The following is a 21,593-nucleotide window of genomic DNA, read 5'->3' as shown; positions in this document are numbered from 1 at the left end:
TGGAATTAATTCATATGTTAAAATTGCTGGTACTCAGAATGGCGTTTTCTGTGTGAAATGTTTTATGAAACATTTTAATCTCATTTTCTGTAGAAGAAACTATTCATATGATCATACTATTTGTTTAGCTGACCTTATACTTTTGAACCCAGAGACTGATTTCAAACAGATTTGGATGTCCTGCCTTCTTAGATGTTAGTCATGTAACCAGTAGGCAGCAATCTGTCTGCTTCAGTGGTTCTGATGCGCAAGTAATGAAGCTTAGGAAACACTTCAGATACACAGTTTAACAACTTCTGTTAATTGAAGACACTAGTGTTCTATTTAAAATGTGGATCTTGTGTGCAGAGATTTAAGAAAGGTATGCTTGATACAGCACATTTTTTGGTTCAAGCAGTATGAAACCATTTAAATATCAGAATGCTTACATTTTTTTTTTTAGGGCTTATATTGGTAAATCAAGAATTGGCAACTTGTTGAGTTTCTATATATTGAGAATTTTAAAGAGAAATTGTGATAAAACATGTGAACAGTTTTTCTTTACACCTCAGCAGAATTAGTAGAGACATCTGCTGATAGTGTGGGTTTTAATAGTGCAATATTGTAAATAATTTTAAATCAATCAGAAGTGGGCCCAGTGTCACCAATCTTAGTATAGTTTTTGGCAAATATAACCAGTGTTTTCAGAAGAGAATGTCTAGTGCACACTGTAGGATGAAAAGATTACACATTGCCCAGCATGATTGATTGCAACTTTCATAAGGAATTGAATTGAAGATTGAAGCACAGACAACTACCTTTGTCAGCTTTTGTGAAACAGAAATTGTCAAATACATTGGAGGATTATGCTGTTTTCTCCTGAGCTGCATATATTTTGATTTGTGTGACCTGACAAAGCATTTCTACATGTCTAGTTTGACCTTTGACTGTATATTTGAGTTTTATTTACTTATCCTTTTTTCCTCTTTATAGTGCTGCCAGTGTAGTACATAAATGGTCTACCCAGATTCTAAAAATATTTGTGTTAGAATGTGTTAGAATTCATATATTATATATGATAAATAAAGTGAAATACGTGTGCATAAAAATGTGTGCGTGATTATACATTGCAGTTGTGGACTTTTGCCCTCAAAATGCCTTCTGAAGACCTAAGTTTGATAGCATGACATTTTTCTGGAAGCCAAGTCCCTCTCGTCCCAGCTATGAGACAGCCAGGTCTGAGCTCTTCGTTACATCCACAAGGAGATCTTTTTTATTATTGTTTTTATTTGCACCAGGCCTGTGAACTCAGGTCATCTCTCATTGCTTGCACATCTTTAATCAGATCATCTACTGAAAACGTGGTTTTATGAGAGAGCCAACTGTAATTGCAAGCTAATCTGCTACTTCTGTGCTTTCTGCACCTTCAGTGCTTTTGGCTTTCTGCCTGATACTACTCTTAATAGTTTGTTAATACCAAATAATGCAAAAACATTGCTTCCTTAAGCACTTAATAGGATGTGCTGTAATGGAGATGAATGGTCTATAACACTCTTTACTTGTGTTTTAGGAAAATGAATTGAAGGATGCTGAGCAAGAAAAGAATCGCCTGAGCTTTCAGTATGCAAGTGTGTCCCACAAAGCACTGCAATATGACCAGGTAACATCGTGAGCACAGATCTCATACGTTCATTTGTTACAGAGATCAGACTGCAGAGTAGATAAAAGTGGATTGTTTCCCTGTGTTTTTTCTTTGCATTTTAATATTTCACAATATAATGTTGAAAATCTCTTGTCCAGCACCAAATGTCCTAAGCTCTATTTAGTAGTTGTTATTTCCCCTGTAGCATGGCACATGGCATAGTCTCAGTTATTCCAGGTTCTGATATAAAAGGTATTTTAATAGTAAGCATTTTTCTTCAGTTCTTGTTTGTACCTTTTATGGGACAAGAAATATCTTTCTGACTAGAGTGTGATTATATCTATGGCAAATACTGTGTGGTGACCAGCATGGAAGGAAAGGCTGATGTGCCTTACCTCACCACATATACATTCAGTGGAAGAAACATTATGAACCAGCCACTTTACAGGGCTATATTTAGCTAAAAATAAAACTCCACTCTGGGATTTCTGCAGGGCTTAAGTGAGTTGCTCGGCAACCTCATTCATATCAGAAGAGCTGTAACTTACATAGGCTCTGATGAAAGCCCATCCTCAAAGCTTACAAAACGGTGGTAGCTGTACCTTTTCATATCGCTGACGTGTGAGTGTCACAGAGTAGCCCACTGCTGGATTTCCAAACCAGAGGAGCTCTGATGAGTCCCTGAGACAATGCAAATGACTGAAATTCAGAGGTGGCTATGGATGTACTCTGCATTTTGTGTGTAGTACCTGGTATCGAAGCAGACACGAAATTCCCTGTTGCTGAGGTTTTCTATAAAAAGACTCTATGATAGGAGGAGGACATGTATAGTAGCATCACTTAATTTTATTCATCCATCTAGAATGTCTCCCTTTCCTAATGTTTTTCCTCTTTGTTGTTTACACATTGCCTTCACTCTTCACAAGGCACATGAAGTCTTACTTAGGCAGTTTTATTTTCTAGCTGACACAGAAATAGCTTGCAACATTAATGCAGTGAAGGCTCAGTATGTTGGTGACACAAAAAAGGTTAGCCCTTTTACTATCAGAAAGGGAAGAACTATGTGGTTAATAATGCTTTATTTTAGGTAGTGCTTGGCTCCTACAACAGTGAAGTGCTTGAGGTACCTTGACAAATCCAGTAAAATGAATTTAAAATATGAAGGTAAAATATCAACTTTTGACACATTAGCCACTAAATAATAAAATTACCTTTTACTATTACAGTGTCAGAATTTGTCATACTATGGGTGTTTGTGTCTTCAAATCTATTCAATACTGTGAAAAGCACAAGGCTACAGTTCTGGATGCCTACAGTACTAATTTAATATCCCAGCCTCAGCAGAATCAGAGACTTGCTGCAAGCATAGCCTCTCACTTCTAGCAACATTAACTACATGCCATCCTTGCAGTGTGCTCTGATTGCTAACAGACCTCATGTTTTCCTTCTTGCATATAAGAGGTTTTCTGAGGAAGTTACTCAGGGTTTTCTCTTTGGCTTTGGGTTGGTTTTTTTACCACAGTGAGCTTGAGGATAGGTTGTGCAGTTTAGATTACATTTTACTAATCACAAAGTGGGAAACTGTACAACTTTGGATAGAGGTTGGAGCACAATACTGACAGTTAGGGCTCAGCCCTGAAGGGGAAAACCTGCCTAAAATAACTTCTTCTTGTTCACCCTTGAGAGCTGGCCTGAAAAACAGGCCAACTGCATCCAATCAAATGGGGTTGGAGGAGTATTTATGCATTCTGTTATGTAGCACAGATAAAACTGCTGCTCATTTATGCGCAAGGTAGTGACTGAAATTTGACTCTAGAAAGAAGGAGAAAGAAGCTAGCTACCTTAAATCCACAAAATGAAGCTGAAATTTAAATAGCTTACATGATTTAGTTTTGGTACTCTGCATAAGAGAAACAAAGTTGCTTTCTGGGAGTCCAGTACATGTGAAAAGATTTTATGTCCTTAGGAGTGCTGTTTTCCTGTTCATCTGAATGTACATGGGATAGTGCTTTTATGTAAAAAGAGAATAGGCGTTATACATTCAGAATTTATTTCCACAATACCTGAAATCATACCATTTTCATGGTAGTTTTGTCAATCATGTTCTCTGAACAGTTGTTTGAGAAATTGGCAGGTCTTTAATGTCTAAAATCAAGGCATATGATGGGTTATAAGGCTGATGGAGCTTTTCACCAGTGAAACAAACTGCTGGTTTGCTTTGATGAGCTGGTGTTCAATAAGTAGTTTCTGTTCAAGTGTTCAGCAAGTGGAAGATGCTTTAGCAGCATCCTGGCCTTCATAACTGACTTAAATGAGGGTACATTTAGCAAGTGTGAAGGTATGGGATGAAAACTAAATTGGTTGGTGCATTGAACAGAGAAACATCAGAGATCAAAATGTTCCCTGTTTCTGCCATGAAATTAAAACTGTTTATGATGGCACTTTATTTAGGTCAACTGGTTTTGCCACTGGGAGCATTGATATTTTAATGTGCTCTCTGTGTAATTCAAGTTCGTGTATATCCCATATGTTCTTAAATAGCTTGCTTGAAGAGAGCATTAAATTCACATTGAAGAACAAATGTTATCTAAAAAAAAAAGAGCAAATGATAGACTCATCAAGTTTTATGCTGCCTTATGGGTTATATAAATGTGTCTATCACCGCATTCTGTGTGGTATACAGTCTTCAAAGCAGAAAGTATTGGTAAGAATGCCCTGTAGGAATATTTAAAATTATCAGTGTTCCTGGGAAAAACATATAGCAGAAAGGTACCATGTTCAGTAGCTCCCCAAAATTACTCAGGTTGTGATGACTAGTAAGTTTTAGCAAATTCTTTATAAAGGTAGTAAGTTGGTGTCAGCTGTTTTAGAGACAGGGAAAACTAAAGCCTGAGGAAAATAACCTTTTCTTGAAACTTGTTGGAAGTATTGTACTTCATTCACCCTCAATAAATAAACTGAGAATCACAGACAATAACAAAATTGTGTTGTTGACAGTGATGCTTCATTGCTTCCTTTTTCCACTCCATTATTCTTCAACAATCTACACTGACTGATCTGAGCAATGAAATGCAATCCAAAGGTGCAGGAAGTTAATAGATTCTGAAAATCCAATGTTTAATAGTTTCCTTAGTTATAAAGAGGGAGGAGGAAAAGAAAAATCTGTGCACAGAAAAAAAATCCTGAGGTTGACAATAATTGCATCAGCTCTTGTGGAAAACATGATTTATTCCATTTTCCTGTTTCTTTTTTCTAGTCCACTGCACTCTAAAGAGCCCTCTTGCAAAGATGAATACCAGGGCTGGCTGCAACCATTTAGATTGCTTGGTCTGTGGCAAAATTTGCAAGTTAACAAACTGAGGCCAGAAGGCAAATAGAAAGCCTGAATCAGTTTCCAAAACATTCCTTCAGAAAAGGTTCAGGAGATCTCCATGTCGGAGACTGCTTAATGCCGCTCGTTCTTTAAAAATCCTACGGAATTACAGTAATTAAATTGGGAAAACAAAAAAAAGAACTTGTCACTTCCTTTACCAAAGTGAGAAGGAAACATGAGCTGCACCCAGATGAAAGGCTGTGCTGTATCCCAGTAGTTGGTACTGCTTTGCCTTTCTTTAGTCCATAAACCTGCCAGCATTGTTCGTGCTTCTGCGCTGCAGTTAACAAAGGAAAACAGATGCTTCTTGGAACACTGTTCGCTAAAAATAATACGGATCTTTCTTTTGCTTTCTTACCTTCTTTCAGCATGCCAGGGAAGTGGAAATAGTATGTCAACATTATGTATTTGATTTACCCAAGTGTTTATTGCTAACGGGTTTTCAGTCTTAATGTAAAAATTGCAGCTCCTGATAATGATACAAGCTATGACAATCCTATTGTTACACATCAGTACGTGACACAAAGTCATAAGATAGTGAGAGATAAGAAATCAAATTTTCAGCTGATCTGATTTAAAGAAAGAATTTTTCCATGGCAGGATAAAATAGTTCAATATTTTATTTTCTTATTTTCTATGTGTGTTTGTGGAGTAGTCACTATCACTGATTCACAAAATCCTCTTATCGAAAGAGTCATACTGAAATGGTTAAGCTAGCACCAAGGTACTTAAATTAAGTCAATTTACACTAAAGAATAAATGTGACTTATATTTCTATATTTACATTAGATTTCTGTGTCTATATAGTATACCCATTTCTGATGCCTCTGAAATCCAGACGAATTAGGAGTTGATTGTAATTTATTTTGATACTTATTTAAATTTGCGTAACTACAGTTTGGCTGCCAGTTTGTAGTCCTTGTTGAAAGAAGATGTTTCCTGTATGCATGTATATGAGATGCACACGATCTCCTCAATGAACATTTCATTCCATCTTTCATGCTGCTTTCCTAAGTTCTTTGAACTTTTTCTCCTTTTCCCATTTAACATGCAGAAGTGTCTGTGACAGATATAGTTTTCCTGTCATTAATTAGCAGTTTGGGCAATGATTACATTCTATTTTTTCTAGGTAAAATCAGAGTATGACCATCTTAGAGAAACCCTTCTCAGAGTGACCAAAGAACGAGATTTGGCTGTAAAGGGAAAACACCAGCTCCAAGCCAAGCTGGAGAACTTAGAGCAGGTCCTAAAGGTATGTATAAAATCCAACAATCCAGTACCTCTATTACTTGATTAATAGTGCTGATGTTCATTGATTAAATAAGATGGAAGTCAGTAGCTTGGTAAGCCAAACCTTGATAGATGGATCAGGAGTAATGGAGAAGGATCTGTGATGTGGTAGAAACACAAACTAGTTTCAATGAGCCACAATTCCCAGTTTTTCTTAGTTGTAGAAAATATAGAAGCTGTGATGTGGAAAGCTGTCACTAAAACGTGTCTTGAAGAGCATGAAGCAACTAAGATTATTAAAAAACAAAACCCCAAACAAAAACCAAAACCCACAATGAAGAAGCCATGCAGTTACAGCTGTTTGCATCAGTGAATGATCTGCCCTGGTGAGGACTACAGTGAGAATTCTTGAGAGAGAAAACAATTGTAAACACTTGTCTGTAATTCAGACCATTTAGGAAAATGAAGGATGTTTTCAGTCTGTTTAGAATGTAAGATTGATCTGGTGCTGAAACTTTTCTGACAAACTGCCAAGGAGCTGCTTATTTTTCATCTTCTCAAGCTGAAAGTTTTCCTTTTTTGAACCACTGAAGTGACTAGCAAAGGAGGGATGCATGCCCTGGGAGTAGGAGATGGAAGTGCAAATAACTGTTCTGAGATCTTAAATTGTGAGCAAGGCTTTTCTTTGCAGAGTGTTTTAATATTGCTAAGTGGCTTCAGCCAGTGCTTGTCATAAGTGCAATCACTTATTTAAAGTTGGATTTGTTAATGATTTTGACTTGCATCAGACTCTCTGTAAAAATGGGAAAAGTAGTTTTGCTGTTGGCTGCTTCAGAATAGATCTGAGCATTTGGAGATGATTGTAGTTATACAAATGGATACCTATCTGAATTTTAAGGAGAGGTTTTGTTTTGGCTTGTTGCGTTGCTAGGATGTTGTTGAAACCCTCTCTCAAGCTTTATTTGATGTTGTTTAAGAGGTGAGGAGGAGGTCTTCCAGCCACAGGTGGAAATTAAAGGTGGTTATAAGTCACATCCCTCTTTCTGAGCCTCCAAAAGGCTGTGGGGTTATCAGAGGTAAACTGACTGCTCTGTGTTGAACCAGCTTACTATAGCAGCTTCTAGAAGCATGAGCTGTTAAAATAACCTGTTAGGCAATGCTGAGGGGAGTTTCCTGTTCTATGTATTGTTGTGCAGTGAATTATCAGTGTCCTATTTAACAGTCAATAGGTGGTACTGATGGGAAAAAATCTAGAATTATAATAAAAATAAGAAACACATCTATTGGGAAAGGAAAAATGAAACTGCCTAATTAAGCACAAGAGTAATACACTACTATCTATCTTCACACTAATACAACTTTTACCAGGATTAAGTAGGAATTTATTGCCTTCCTTTTCTTCTCTGGACTACAAACCTGGCAGTTCCACAGAACTTTATCACTAATTTTCTGTTTCACTGAGAGCCATGTGCTAGTACCTATAAAGTAGGATCAACACTTAGAAGCTGTGCCAACAGGTCTGGCTTGTCTGTGCTCCCTCTATGATGACTGTGGGATTCCAGCTTGATAGCTACAGAAATTCACTTCAGAGAGCTCGTAGTAGAAATATATGAGGAAAAAAGTCATAGCAAAGAAATGAACTGTGAATTCATGGCTCATAAAACAGCTGAGGATTAGATTTTGCTCTAAGTAAGTCGGCATTAAATCTCATTTCATCGAATTAGAATACAAATTATTATTGTCTGGACTCCTATGATGCTAAAAAAACCCACTTTCATGAGCAATAAAACCCTGTTCAGATGCTGATTTTGTGAGGCTTGTATGGCTTTGAACACTTGAAACTCCTCTAATAATGGATTCTGTTCTGTTTTCTTAAAACAAATTAAAGAACATACTTTCCTCTTTGGCCATACCAAACAGTTCCACTCTTTAATTAGGTTATCTACTGGCATTCGACTTAATGATTTTCCCAAATTTCTTGTGTAGAAGAGCTGAATCTGGTTATTTGACTGATTTTCCTTAACTACTACTGCAATAATACTTCTAATGGTAGAGAAAAATCCTGTACATCTCATAATTCTTACTGTTCTGCTTAACAACTCCTTCAAAAGTTTACCTTCACTGAAAAAATAACCCCAAACTTGTCTCGTGGATATAGGAATCCTGGCTTTTCATGTTCAGTATTTCTGTCTCTTGAGCAGAACCCTTCTGAGCTGGCAGAATTTGAACAGTCTTGAATAGTCTTGAAACCTTAAGTATCCTTTTTAGCACTAAACTATGCCAAGCAGATGCAGTTAATTGTATATTTCACATGTGTCCTCATATGCTCAGGAAATAAGTAGTTTGAAAAAATGGTTTACAGATTTCCAATCATTGGAAAGTTTTGAGAAATATTTAGCCTTGTTTCCCTGTCAGAAGAGGAATTCAGTTTCTCTTTTGAGAAATTCAGGATGTATCAGCACAGCAGAAAAGAGAAGATAAAGAACTGCTGAACTAGCTAACTTCTGAGAATCTTCACAATGCCTCTCACATAGAACAGTTCTGATTTTCTGGTGTGTTCAGCCAGCTTTTCCCATTCATTCCACTGTAATGGTGCCCACCCATCTGCAAGCGCAGATGAAAAGTCCTTTTGTAAGAGTACTTGGGTGGGAATTAAATTTGCTCCCCATTCAGCATCATGTATGAGTTCTGTCTCATAAACAAGACTTTAGGACTTTAGTACGTGAAAGCCATTTGAGTTTGTTCTAGCACTAACCAGTTGCACATTTTAGAACTGTGTGAGTCCCTGCTGTAGGAAAGGATGGGTTCCTTTGTTTTGTTTGCAGCTGTAGGCAACTGAAATGGTTGGAACTCGGATGGACTACTCATTGTCAAATGAGGGAGCTGGAAAAACAACTGCTTGAGCAGGTCCCTGAATTGTTATTTCAGAAACAGCTTATACTGCACAACCATCTAGCTCTGTAGTTTGAAAGGAGCTATTTCAGATGTGGATTTGCTTTCTGATGTTAGAGTTACATTATTAGGACCTCTAGAAAGGTTGCAAAAAGGGAAGTGCAAATACACGTGTCTAAAAAGTTCTAACCTGCTTCATATTAAGGACAGTGATAGCAAGGACAAATGGATTGTAACCACCTTCAAAAACCATGGCAATGTGATGGCACTGTAAAAATCAGTCCTGAAGGAAGATGCAAAAGGAATTCAGCAGCTCAGAGCTTTCTCCCTGCTGGTCTTCCAGTGATCCCTGAAATCCTTCTCTACTTCCCTAACCTATTCCCCTCAGGCTTGGAAGAAGAAATGACAGTGGCTGATGTGGAGATATGAAGTGCAAAACAGATCTGCAGACAGAACCGATTTGTGAGCAGAGCAGGAGGGGAGAAACTGCTTCTGGTTTGGGGGAGATTTAATTGCTGTGCCAGGGGAGGGACAGATGCTGGGGTGAAGAGATCCTTGCTGCTTTAAATAGTAGGTAGATCATGACAATACTAAAAATGGCAGAGAGATACTTTTAGGTTAACATAGATGACCAAATGTTTTCTTTTGACCTTAACTTCTATGAACTGTAGATCATTAAATACATATTTTAGGAAACAGAGAAATTAAAAGCTGAATTTTATAGATTCACTGTGTGGTCACGGTATTAATTATTTATTGATGTTTCCAAAGGACTAGAAATGTTCTGTAGTAGCTTTTGTAAAAGTAGTAAGAACTTAACAGTATCAAATAATGCTGTACCAAATCTGGTACTAAATCTTGAGAGAATGAAGTGAGACCTTTGATTTTTTACTGATAACTAAAGGTGTGAGAATGACTTGATTGCCTCACCATTTCTTGAATATAAGAAATGTGCTGATGCTCCATCAGTGTCAAGTTTTACATAAGACTTGATAGAAGCTGCTGAGCTCAGTAAATTTAAATCATAATACTGATTAGCAAAAATAGGTTACGTTCATTCAGATGACGTGAGAATCAGAACCATTATTTTTGGTCATTGTTAAATACTGAGAATAGATTCTACCCATTAACAAATCCATCTAACTTTTCTAATATGTGCATACTTTTCTATGTGCATACTTCAGAGATGCTGACAGCCAAAACACTGAATCCTCACAACACTCCTGGAAAATAAGCCTTAGCTGAGAGTGAAAACTGGTAAATTGGAAAAATATTTGATTTTTTTGTTGTTGTTTCTAATTAATACATCAAATAAATACATTCCAAGCAGAGGCCAAGTGGAGTATTGGAGACATTTCTGCTTCCTTTGCAAACATGCCCAGATTGAGAGAAGTCAAGCCCCTGTGCTGTCCCTTTTTGTTATGAGTAACATGTAGCAGAGAGTAACACCTCATTAAAGGTTAGCAATATGCTTGATACAATTTTCTCCCATACACATTTAGATATTTTGGGCTCTTCTTGTCAATTTTAGCCATGTGTTTCTGTTTCAAAGTGCTGATTCCTAATAGGTTTGTGTGTAATAACTCATGGTGCTGCAGATAAGATATTGTGCCTCTGCTCTGTGAGTATTATGGGAATAATATGTAATTTGGAAAATAAAAATCTTTAATACCAGTTTCACCAGAGAGATCAGAATCTGTAGAGATCTTTCTTAACTCCCATTTATGAACAGGGTGTTTGAAAGTTATAACAATATCGGGAGAATAATATTAACTTGTAATGAAAAAGATTTCTATCTACAAGGTATCTTGACATTGATCAGCTTCTGCTCTTCCCAAGAACCTTTATCATATTGCTTTGAATCATTAGTAGCACCTGTACTTTGAAAGTTGTTTTTGAGCACTGTATAGTCACTTCTGTTCAAATTGACCTGTTAGTTTTGCTTTAATTTGCTATAAATAATAGAGATTAGCAAAGGTAAGCTATTTCTGTGGGTCGTCATTTGCAAAACAAATCACAAAAGCATATCATAGATAAAGAGGCATTTAGGGAATTGTCAAGCTATTTTTCTTCCCAGTCTTTAATTTTTCAGCAAAATGCAACAAATAAATGTGTGCCTGATGAATAAAGTGGGTACTATTCCCTTGTGCATCACAGAGGCCATATTGGGTTATACGACATCCAGTTTCCCTGTTGCCTACCAGTGATACCAGAGATCTTTTATGTTGAGAAGAACATCTGCATGCCTGGGAGTGGCAGCATGTTTGACTGCAGATAGAATGTGTTAAAGTCTCCTGATAGTTTTTCTGCTTCCTTTGAAACAGCATATGCGAGAGGCTGCTGAACGGCGGCAACAGCTGGAGTTGGAGCATGAGCAAGCCTTGGCTGTTCTCAACGCCAAACAGCAGGAAATTGAACTCCTGCAGAAGGTAAGTGGAGAAAGGGAAAGTCAGGTGGAAAAGTGAATTGCAGTGAGAAGAGCACAGGTCATGGAACAGATCTCTTGGTTTGAAGGAATTTAAACTGTGACCTCCAAACTGCATGACTGCTGATGCACTTGTAACAAGTGGATGTTCACTGTTGGGTTTAAATGGCTGTACTAATTGATTTATAAATGTTAATGCCAGCAAACATTAACCTGACCAATATATGTAAGTCCTCAGTAGGGAGAAAATTGATACAAATACATCTATTTCCTCTGTATTTCCATTGCTTCCCTCTATATTGGACTCAGGAATATTTGTTCATTCTTTAAATGTCAGGAAGGAAGGAATTCAGTCTTAATTCCATGATAATCAAAATAGGGGAATCTACCATTTTCTTGTCAGTTGGCTGGAACAATTAGTCATTCTCACTGACATAATAATGTTTTGTTAGGATTTCTTTGGCTTTCTGTTCCAGACAGTGGCAGTTCTTATCATCTATCTCCACTAAATTAGATTCAAGTCAAGTCCTTGTCAAGGTACTTGCGCATCATAGTTGAAAAAGCTGCAATTGTCTCAGTACTACTGTTGATTTTTCCAGTTGCTTGACTAGATGAAAACACAAATAATAATGCTAATGATAATTTGGTAGAGAATTGGCATGGAGAGACATTCTCAGCAGAATAAAAAGATGCATCTAAAATAGTTTTCTTGAAATAGAAAACTTCACTTGGCCAAATGAGATCTTCAGTTAATTTTCTTTTAGCCTTTTGCAATTAATGTATTGAGGCATATTTCAAAGACTCATTTATAGTTATATTAACCTGTCATTATTTGAACTTCCATGTAAATTTTGGATTTAAATTTCTAGGCAAAGCAAAGAAAGGTGCAGCTTTTCTTCTGGCTAAATTTTGTTACCTTCTTCTAATAAATCCACATTACATGGGTCTCTTTTTGTTACAGATTGGCAACAGGAAACTAATCTCTGTAGTACTGTTTTCTCCAGTCATTTTTTGTTAAGCTGTAGCAAGACAGGCTTCAAACACAAACAAGATTTTATTGTATGTGGTATTTTACTCAATGTGACTAGCTCAGCATCTGTAGCCAGTGATTAAATTCTTGTTCGGTGGACCTGAAGTAGCATGGAGTATGAGACTATTGGTGTTAAAAATTATTATCTAATAATCATTTACCACTAAGTTTTACTAGAATTTTAGATTAGAATTCCTGTACTAAAATCCACCATAACAATTTGTCTATACATTACTTAGCAGCATTTAAGAAATAATTCATCCTTCCCACTGATTTCATTCATTAGCCTGAAATATTTTTCCTTGGACTTTGCGCAGGCACTTGTTTCCGTCCTGAAACATCTAATTCTGAATGAGATTAAGTTGCTGTTGTCTTTTTTAATTCTAATTGCCTTTCATGATAAGGATCTGTGACAACATAAATGAACATTCCCGCCATCACATCTCTTGACAAAATCCACATGTGATATTCATTCTAGATACCACTCAACAAGAAAAAGGCCTTTTTTTGATTTGATTTTCAGAACTTCCGAGCTCAGATTCTTTTCCACTGTAACATGCTTAAGATGCTTAGTTGCTTCTGTACTGTTATTATTAATGCTACAGGATAAGAATGAAGACTGGATTAGTACATTGTATGGGTAGAAGAGGGAAAGTATTCAAAACACAGGAAGATTTTGGGAGGATACCTATACTGTGCACAGTTCTACTTTGTAGAGAGTTATGCAAGCTCCTGTGAATCTAGGTATGATAGTGGAAATAAGCACAGATTAATTTGTTCTTCTGTAGCCTCTAGGCTGTGAATATCCAACACACCTCCTTTCCAACATTACAGTGCAATGTTTATTGACAGAAAAATTATTTAAGTAAATGTGTTACCTAAGTAACTATAAAGCTTTCTCTCAGTAAACAGGAATTGCTGACCAATTTCATCCAGAGCTGACCTCCCAATGTACCAAGTACACGTGTGTTAAATTCCTTCTTCCTTTTTTTATTGAAGTCACCTAATCACTTTAAAAAGTACCATAAAATTAAAGTAGTGACTCCCCAGGCAGTAAGAGGTGACATTTCACAGTGTATCTATCATGTTGCTGTTGTAAAGTTCCTGATGAAACACAGAAGTGTGTACTTCAAAACAAAGGAAGTTGCTGGTGCAGTCTGATGCATTTGGTGATACATTTTGATATTCTAAATAAAAATCCACTGTGTTTTTTAATATGTGTACACACTGATCAGATCTCCAGCCTAAAAGGAAGAATATAATATTGTTCATCAAGGTTTTGTGTTGATGGGGAATCAGATGGTCTTTTTCTCCAAGAAAGCCTTAATACAAGAAAGTTCGATGTAAAAGAGAGATAGCTGTTGATGCAGGTTTTCTAATCCTTTATCAAGAACTCATATTCTGGGTAGATTTTATTAAACTTGTAATGATGGACAACACAAGGCTTTATGTCACCTGTCATCATATGTTTGGTAATGCTCATGGAGCCAATATTTATCAGGTGCTATCAGTAAGACTTATTACAGTATAGGAAGAAATATGGCTCTGTGTGCAGGTCTGAAGGAGGATTTATTACTGTGCATGACAGTGAAGTATAGCTTGGGTGTATGTTTTCAGCTGTGACTTTATGGCTTGACCCAGCTTCCACTGAAACCAGTAATACAGTAGGGTAGCCCTCACAGATGATGAAAATGAAGTTAACATAGCTGTGTCAGTGTCCATCGTGGGAATTTCTGGCCCATTAAATTAGAAAGTCTGTAGGTTGTTGACTTTTGCAAAATTGGAGAGTTTTAAGACTTGCCTTTGATGAGGAATGTGCAGATTGTGGTCTTTGGGTTACACTAATAAAGGAGCAAAGAGGCAAAGTTAGTGTATCATATTGCTCTCAGCCTGATAAAATGGTTAATAGAACATTTTGCTTACCTTGGGCAGGCTTCAGTAAAGAAGATAGTGAAAACTTAAATGGAAATAAAGTAAGCATAACACAAAGGTTTAGACTTTTCCCTACCAAAAATTTATAACTGAATTTCTTAGCATAAAATACACTTTTCTGCAATTCCTTCTTTTCTTCTTTGTCTCAGTTGAATAGACTATAATGTTGCACACCTGTTTACAGACAAGCTTTCTTGTGGTTGCCTTGAAGTGTTCTGTGAACTATTTATTTAGATGATAATACTGTTGCTACGTGTAAAGAATGAGCTTAGGTTTTGTGTTGCTTTCTCCTAGCTGGTATTGTAGGTGTCTGCACCTCCTGCAATGTGGAATAACAAGCTCATTTTTCAGTTTTAATGTAAAGGGTTTCAGAGATACTTCTGATGTGTTCTTGTCTCGCAGTGTGTTGAGCATGCTTGTCTTTGTCCCACAAAATACCAGTGCTGCTAACATTTGCTGAGATTCAGTCTCCTAAAAATAAGCAGTTATTTCAGTGGCTTGGAACCAAATCTCTGTAGTAATATTGGCAGAGCCACCCTTTCAAAATTGTAATTGGCTTGGGATTGCAGTATACGGTATGCTGCTTTACGCAGTAAGAGCATACTACATGTGGTATGACTAACTGATTTTTTTTTTTCTTTCTATTTCGTTTTTCCCTTTCCATTTTCTGTTTTTATAAAATCAAGGCTCAGGTTGAAGCTAAGAAGGAACATGAAGGAGCAGTTCAGTTGCTAGAGGTAAGAAGATACCCTTTGTGTTACCTTTGCTTGTGGAGGTTCCACTCTGTATAATTGTACAGCATCATCAGTTTGAAAGTTCAAGTAATATGTAGGCATATACTTTATTATTTTTTCTCTTCTAATGTAATTGCATCCTTTAAAGATTATAATTCAGATAGGAGTGTATTAAGCTGAGCTGTTGCAAGTGATGTGTGTACCTCACTTTCTCCTTGAATAGAATAGAAATGTTGGTACTGGTTTTTGTAAAATACTGTCAGGTATATAAAAAGGAAGTGATTAATTGTGGGAATTATTATCATCTAGACTGGAAATATAGCTGCAAATATCAATAAGTTACCTAACGTTCCTAATTAAATACTGTGTAGTAAGCCTAAAGCAACATGCTAAAGAGACAAAATTTTTAAACCTAATAAAAGAATTTGAACACTGAAAAACCTTCAAAGGGCATAGTAGACAGAAAACACTTAATTCTTCTTATTGGAAAACCATTTTCTAGGCAGCCTGAACTGGGCATTTGAAAATCACAGGCACCAGATACACATTCAAATTTTTAGTTAGAATCATCGGATGATTCTGTTTGGAAGGGACCTCCCTGCTCAAAGAAGGGCCCTCTTCAGAGTCACTGTAGGCTGCTCAAGGCTTTGCCCAGTCCATTTTTAAACATCTCTGAGAATGGAGATATGACAACCCACACAGGCAGCCTCTTTCAGTCTTTGAGCACTTTCATTATGAAGGATATTATTCTTGTATCCTGTCAGCACTTTTCTCTGGATGCTACCCATGTTCATTGCCTCTAATCCTATTGCTGTTTATCACCAGCAGTGGCCTTTCTTAGCATTTCCCAGCTATGCTGCAATATGTTTGTAGAATTTGCCAGCGACTATTGGATTTAGTAAGTAAACGCTGTTAAATAAATAAAATTTTGAGGTACAATTCAGATGAACTGATTTGCTAACTTTTAAGGCACTAACTACCTGCACATACTGACATCATCCATAGAAGCAATGTCCTCCATAAAGATAAATTAAAAAAAATAGTGTTTTCATTAGTAATTGCTCATAGCAGTTACGACCTTGGCACAGGATATTGCCTCTAAATTCAATAGTAGCTTTTCAAGCCTTCCTTCAAGTCCTTATTCCTAAGAAAACTCCAGTCTAGTGATTTAGTCTTCTTTACCTAAAGAAAAAGAATTGCATGTGTCTTGTATAGAAGTGACATGGAGAATAGGAGCAAATTCTTACTCATATTCAAAACCCATTAGATTTTCTGTCAGTTTTAGTTTGAATAAGGAAAGGTGTGCAAAATCTCTTTGTTCTAGGTTGAAGTGAGATTTTTAGTGGTTTTATACTGAGGCTCTTATAATAATGGAACCTTTAGAATGGATACATACAGTTATGGTTAAATTACATAGGAAACCACAAAAATTCAAATTGAAATAAATTAATACACTCAAATATCTGGCTGGTGCTGACAGAACTTTTTATTCACTTTGCTGGTTCTGTTTAGAAATGAAGGCTAACCTACAGTTTTGTGCAAGATAGGACAAATTACAGCAATGTGTAGCAGAAATCAGAACTCCTGTAAGAAGGTTCCTAAAGCAAACAATTCTTCCCTAGTTTTTAATCTTAAAGAACAGATTCCTTAATTTCCAGTCATATTTTTTGAAGGATAAGGTCAAGTGTCAGAAAATACAGATGCACAAGTAAACCAGTTTTTCTGCCTGAGGAAAAGAAAAGGCACTGAATGGTTATTTGGTCTTAATGAAAGATACATATCATAAAGAACATGGGATATTATAGATTATAGCAAGTGCATTGTCAGTATTTCAGTTAGAAATCTGTTCTAAGCAGAAGGTGATTTCTTTTTACCTTTTTCTGTCTGAACACTTACTGGTCATGCACTGATGGAAGGTGGTTTTTGTGACGCATTGATCATCTTAAAAAATATAAATGTTTATTTGTATCTGTTTATTATTTATTATTATATTTATTATTCCTACAGAACATGTTTTACTCATTGGCTTTCATTATCATCATGTATGTTAAGTTTGTCTTTCCTTTAAGGTTATAATATTAAATTATTATTTAATGCCTGGTGGAAAGTACGTGATGCAGGAAAAGAGAAGTAGAAACAAAGCAGGCAAATGGTTGTTTACCTGCCTCAAGCTAATCAGAATTCTCATTTAGCTGATTTGTCTGTGACCTCTGATTTGCATAACCCCATTGTTTCCTAAGCTTTTGCTTTTCATTGCCATAAGGCTATTAATTTCCAGTGTTTTATTTAATGTGCCTTTTGCAATGTAAGATCAGCAGTGGTATTGATTTCTGGAATGTTCTGTAGCGTGGTTTGTGTTCATGCATGTTTTTATGCGTGTTAACTGTTCTTATATATTTTGCTTTGAAATGTAAAAAAAGTGTTCAAAACTGTTTTTATTTCTTCGTGTATTTCACATCTCTTTGTTTACTGTGTCCTGTTTGGAATTTATTGCTTTGCACTTCATCCAGAACACCTTGGACAGCATGCAGGTATTTTAGGGCATAAATTCTCCTTTCCTTGTCATGAATCCTGCACTTTGACCTTTAAAATGTGTATGATAGTCCTGCCTAACCTTGCATGGGATGCGTGCTAGAATCATTGTTACTCAAGCATGCTTGGCATTTATTGGCCTCATACTAAATCACTTCTATCAGAAGTTTTTTTCTACAAGAGATTGATTTTCAAATCTGGCATGACCTAATGAAAACCCAGAAGCTGGTTTTGACAGCTGATTTCTGATGAGCATGCCCAGTAGGAATGGTTTGGTAGCTTATTCAAGATGATGCCTTTCTGATTGTGTGGATTTTGTCTGAATTCAGATTGTTTCTTTGTTAATACAGAGATAATTTTATGTGATATTTTCACCTTAAGTTGAATTACTGAGCCATCTATTGAAAGCCCTTGCTGCTATGTAAACAGTTAAACCATGAAATGAGATCTCCATAGCAGAATATGTGAGCTAATTACTAGTCTGAATTCAAGCTGTCCACCTGGAAAGTTGCTCATTGTCATATCTGTCTTGTGTGAACTGTATTTTTTGTAATGGATGAAGTCTGCCTCATTTTCCATTTAAGAAGCTGTTTACATTTTAGAAATAGCACTATGTATTGTATGAGAAACTTGGCAAGTCCTGGGTGGCATACATTCAAGTGTGGTCTGGAGTAGAGAACGTGTTTTCATACAGCCAGTGCTATAGGCAGATCCAGGTTTAGGGAGATCTGGTAGACCTGGCACTTTAATGGTTGTTAGGATAGGCTATACCATGATATGAATAAAAATTCTTCTGAGAGCATAAGCACATGCCTTGCTCAGCAATGACATCCAACATGTAGATTTTCCACAGGGAGGTGAGTCTGGCTGGCTAACAATAAACCTGCCTCAACGGAAAAAACAAAGATGGGGACGGGATGTCTCCTGCCAGCACTGTTGTGGATCTTAGGACAATTTGTTCTTTACGTAGTAACAGCTTTGTACTCACTTCTAACTCACAACCTTGATAAAAAAGTAGTGAAGGCATTTTTCATCCAGGCTTCGTACTGTCATGAAAGAACAACTTGAAGTTTGTAGATGCTCAAAAGAAAAGTCAAACATATAGTTATATATACTGAAATGCAAAGAAGTTCTACATTAATAAATAATAATAAATTAAAATAATATTTTTTTTACCCAAAATTTTTTTAAGGCAGCCTTAGCATCTTGTTCAGGTCTGGATTGTGATGCTTTTATTTTTTACTTTATGCTAGAATTTCCATAACTGCATGTGGAAAGGTCAGTATATATTCTTAGTGAGTTGAATACCTCATCCTTAAGCTTCTCATTGGAAAGAGGGGATCTAAAAACCCACATCAGTTTACTACTTTGTTTGTTTAATGTTCTTTTAAAATTGTACATAGATGAATTATTCATGCAGCAAATTAACAAGTAGCAAAGGCTTCTATTTTGGTTGCTCAAAACCACAGTGAAAAGATGAAAGACAAAAAACCCACCAAAAATCAAAGCATTTAATGTTTGTGTAAAACTCCCACAAGATCTCTGTACCGTATTGTTTTCTGTTTCATAATGAGGCAGGTAGATACCCTTGAGACTTCTTTGGCAGAACTAAATTAATTTGTGTTTTATGAATACGAAGAAATTATCTCCTCAAAATTCACTGTAGCTTTAAAAATATATTTGTTACAAAAGAAAGGAACAAACAGTACCACCTGCTGTAGTAGGAAATTTAGATTTTTGTGTTCTTCTGGGGACTATAAGTGTTTTGTTTGTCTTTAGCTGTGCTAAGATCTTTTTATAGTGGTATGTAATATATGTTGTTTTCTTGATATGTTGTATGTGCAGGCCTTCTTATATGAACTGAGAACATTTTTCTTTCAAGAAAAAGACGTTTAATACAATTAAATGAATCCAATTGGTATCCAGACTTCCTTTGTTAGTTCAGTTGTTTAACTAGGCATATGCTATAAAGGGGATTTTAATGAAGGGAAGTCATGTTTGTTCATCATAAAGCATCAGATTAGGATATAATTTATTAGGTTTTTACATGAGGAGCTTATTACTGTCTTTGTTGAGCTACTTCTGCTTGTTTGGATAGCAGCACGTAAGACCATGAGTGCTCCCTGGGTCTAAAATGGTACTTTTGCTCTGACACATTTTCGAAGTACAGAACAACTGTTTGCCCCTATGTGAAAATCAGACCTCACAACTGAGCTTCTCAGGAGCTTTGCTGGTTCTTCAGTATTTGCAATACGTGTTATTATGCTCTTTCCTTATCTCTGGGCACTCCAGATTTGTGGGTTTTCTGTTTGGGAATATCTGGTAGTATGCAAATAGATTTGCAGACTGTTTATAAATGCAGATTGAAATTTAAATGCATTCTATTGAAAAAATCATTGTATCTTTAATTTAGCTGGTACAATGAATGTGCAGATTTGGATTTCACATTTTCACTCCCCTTATGTATGTTTTGAGTAAAACTTGTAAAGTCATGAATTCCCATGCCCTTTGTCATTTCTTTCAGCCAGGGAATCTTTCCATCACTTCATCCATTTTTTCACATCAGGAATTCATAAACTGTATGTAGGCAGATTTCCCAAGTCAGCACACAAGTTTATCTTTGAAGTTCTGTTTTGTTGAAGGCTGATGCCTCAAAATAAAAATGTTTGCCAACAATGACATTTTGGTACTTCTCACAAGCTTACACACATTCTCCTCTTGGCTGGTGTCTGGATTACTTCTGTGTGGTTTGGCATCTACAGTGAGGAGCATTATTTTTGCAAGGGAATTCAGCCAGTAGCTAGGCTCACATTCTGCATGAACCACTGTGGGTCTTTTTTTGTTGTTGTTGAGTTTTAATACATAAATGTTAATCTAGCAACTCAGGAGTCTTCAGCTTAATAGCAGAGGATTGGCAAACCTCAGAAATACATCTGAGGTTTAGGAAAAGTTGGAAGAGTGCACAAAAGTGACATTCAGATGTGTGTAGAAGTCACAAAGCTGCAGGATCTGTTTGCAGGTGTTCTTGGCAGTGATTTTGTTTTAGCACTGCCAAAAATACAATGAGGAAATTCCCCTTTAGAAATTGGGAATTAAAGGAATACTTACTCCGATATTACAGGGCTACTAAAAAGTTTTGTTCTAAACATGGGTGAGAATTTAGGGGAAGAAAAATATGATTGTAGGCCTGTGTATCCCAAATAGTTTGCCTATCCTGGCTTCCTGGTACTGTAGACAAGTCTGATGCAGTCACAGCTCACTCTGAACTCAGTCAAATGTCTGTGTGATGTCTTACTTGTGCAGGCCAAGGTCCGAGAGCTAGAGGAGAAATGCCGGACTCAGAGCGAGCAGTTTAACCTCTTATCCAGAGAGCTGGAGAAGTTCCGACAGCAAGCAGGGAAGATTGATCTCCTGAGCAGTAACTCGGTGGCATCCTCAGATATCTCTGGTTCTCCCGGTAAATCTCTATCCCAGTTAATGAATGGAATAGCCACTTCTATAGGCAAAGGTAAGGACCAGCATTTTATCTGTAGCTACCTGTTGTCCGTGTACGTTTTAAGGTGTAACTCGATGTAAATAGAGTTTGCTTGTACAAATGGAGGACAGAATTTGCTTTGTTCCTGTTTTGTGACTTGTTTAAATTTCAGAGTATCTTTTAAGTCTTCACTGAGGTTGTTTCAGTTTATTCAGGCACTGCTGTGAGTAGAATTCTCTCTTGTTGAGTGTAGTGTTGAGAAACGTGTTTAGAGTTAAAATGTTGAATTCTTTATGTAAATATCTGCTTCTCCTGGAATTATAAAGACTGACCTTCACTGTTTCAGGGA

General features: G+C 36.6%; 1 protein-coding gene across 6 annotated transcripts in view; it reads left to right on the top strand.

Annotated features, from left to right (window-relative positions):
* RIMBP2 (RIMS binding protein 2) overlaps window positions 1-21,593 on the top strand; it is a gene marked incomplete at both ends in the record, with an annotated part of 125,106 nt that overhangs the window by 68,120 nt on the left and 35,393 nt on the right. For 3 of the 6 annotated variants that reach the window (XM_080628353.1, XM_080628354.1, XM_080628351.1), the window contains 3 exons: window positions 11,444-11,545; window positions 15,190-15,240; window positions 21,073-21,277. In XM_080628353.1, coding sequence (XP_080484479.1) covers window positions 11,444-11,545; window positions 15,190-15,240; window positions 21,073-21,277 — 358 coding nt within the window. Of the gene's footprint in view, window positions 1-1,549; window positions 1,640-6,123; window positions 6,247-11,440; window positions 11,546-15,189; window positions 15,241-21,072; window positions 21,278-21,593 lie in introns of those variants that run through there. The other 3 variants (XM_080628352.1, XM_080628350.1, XM_080628355.1) reach the window with 3 other exon arrangements.

This window comes from Psittacula echo (assembly GCF_963264785.1).
Source record: "Psittacula echo genome assembly, chromosome: 13".
Classification (NCBI taxonomy): Eukaryota; Metazoa; Chordata; class Aves; order Psittaciformes; family Psittacidae; genus Psittacula; species Psittacula echo.
This window is presented reverse-complemented; position numbering and strand designations above follow the sequence as displayed.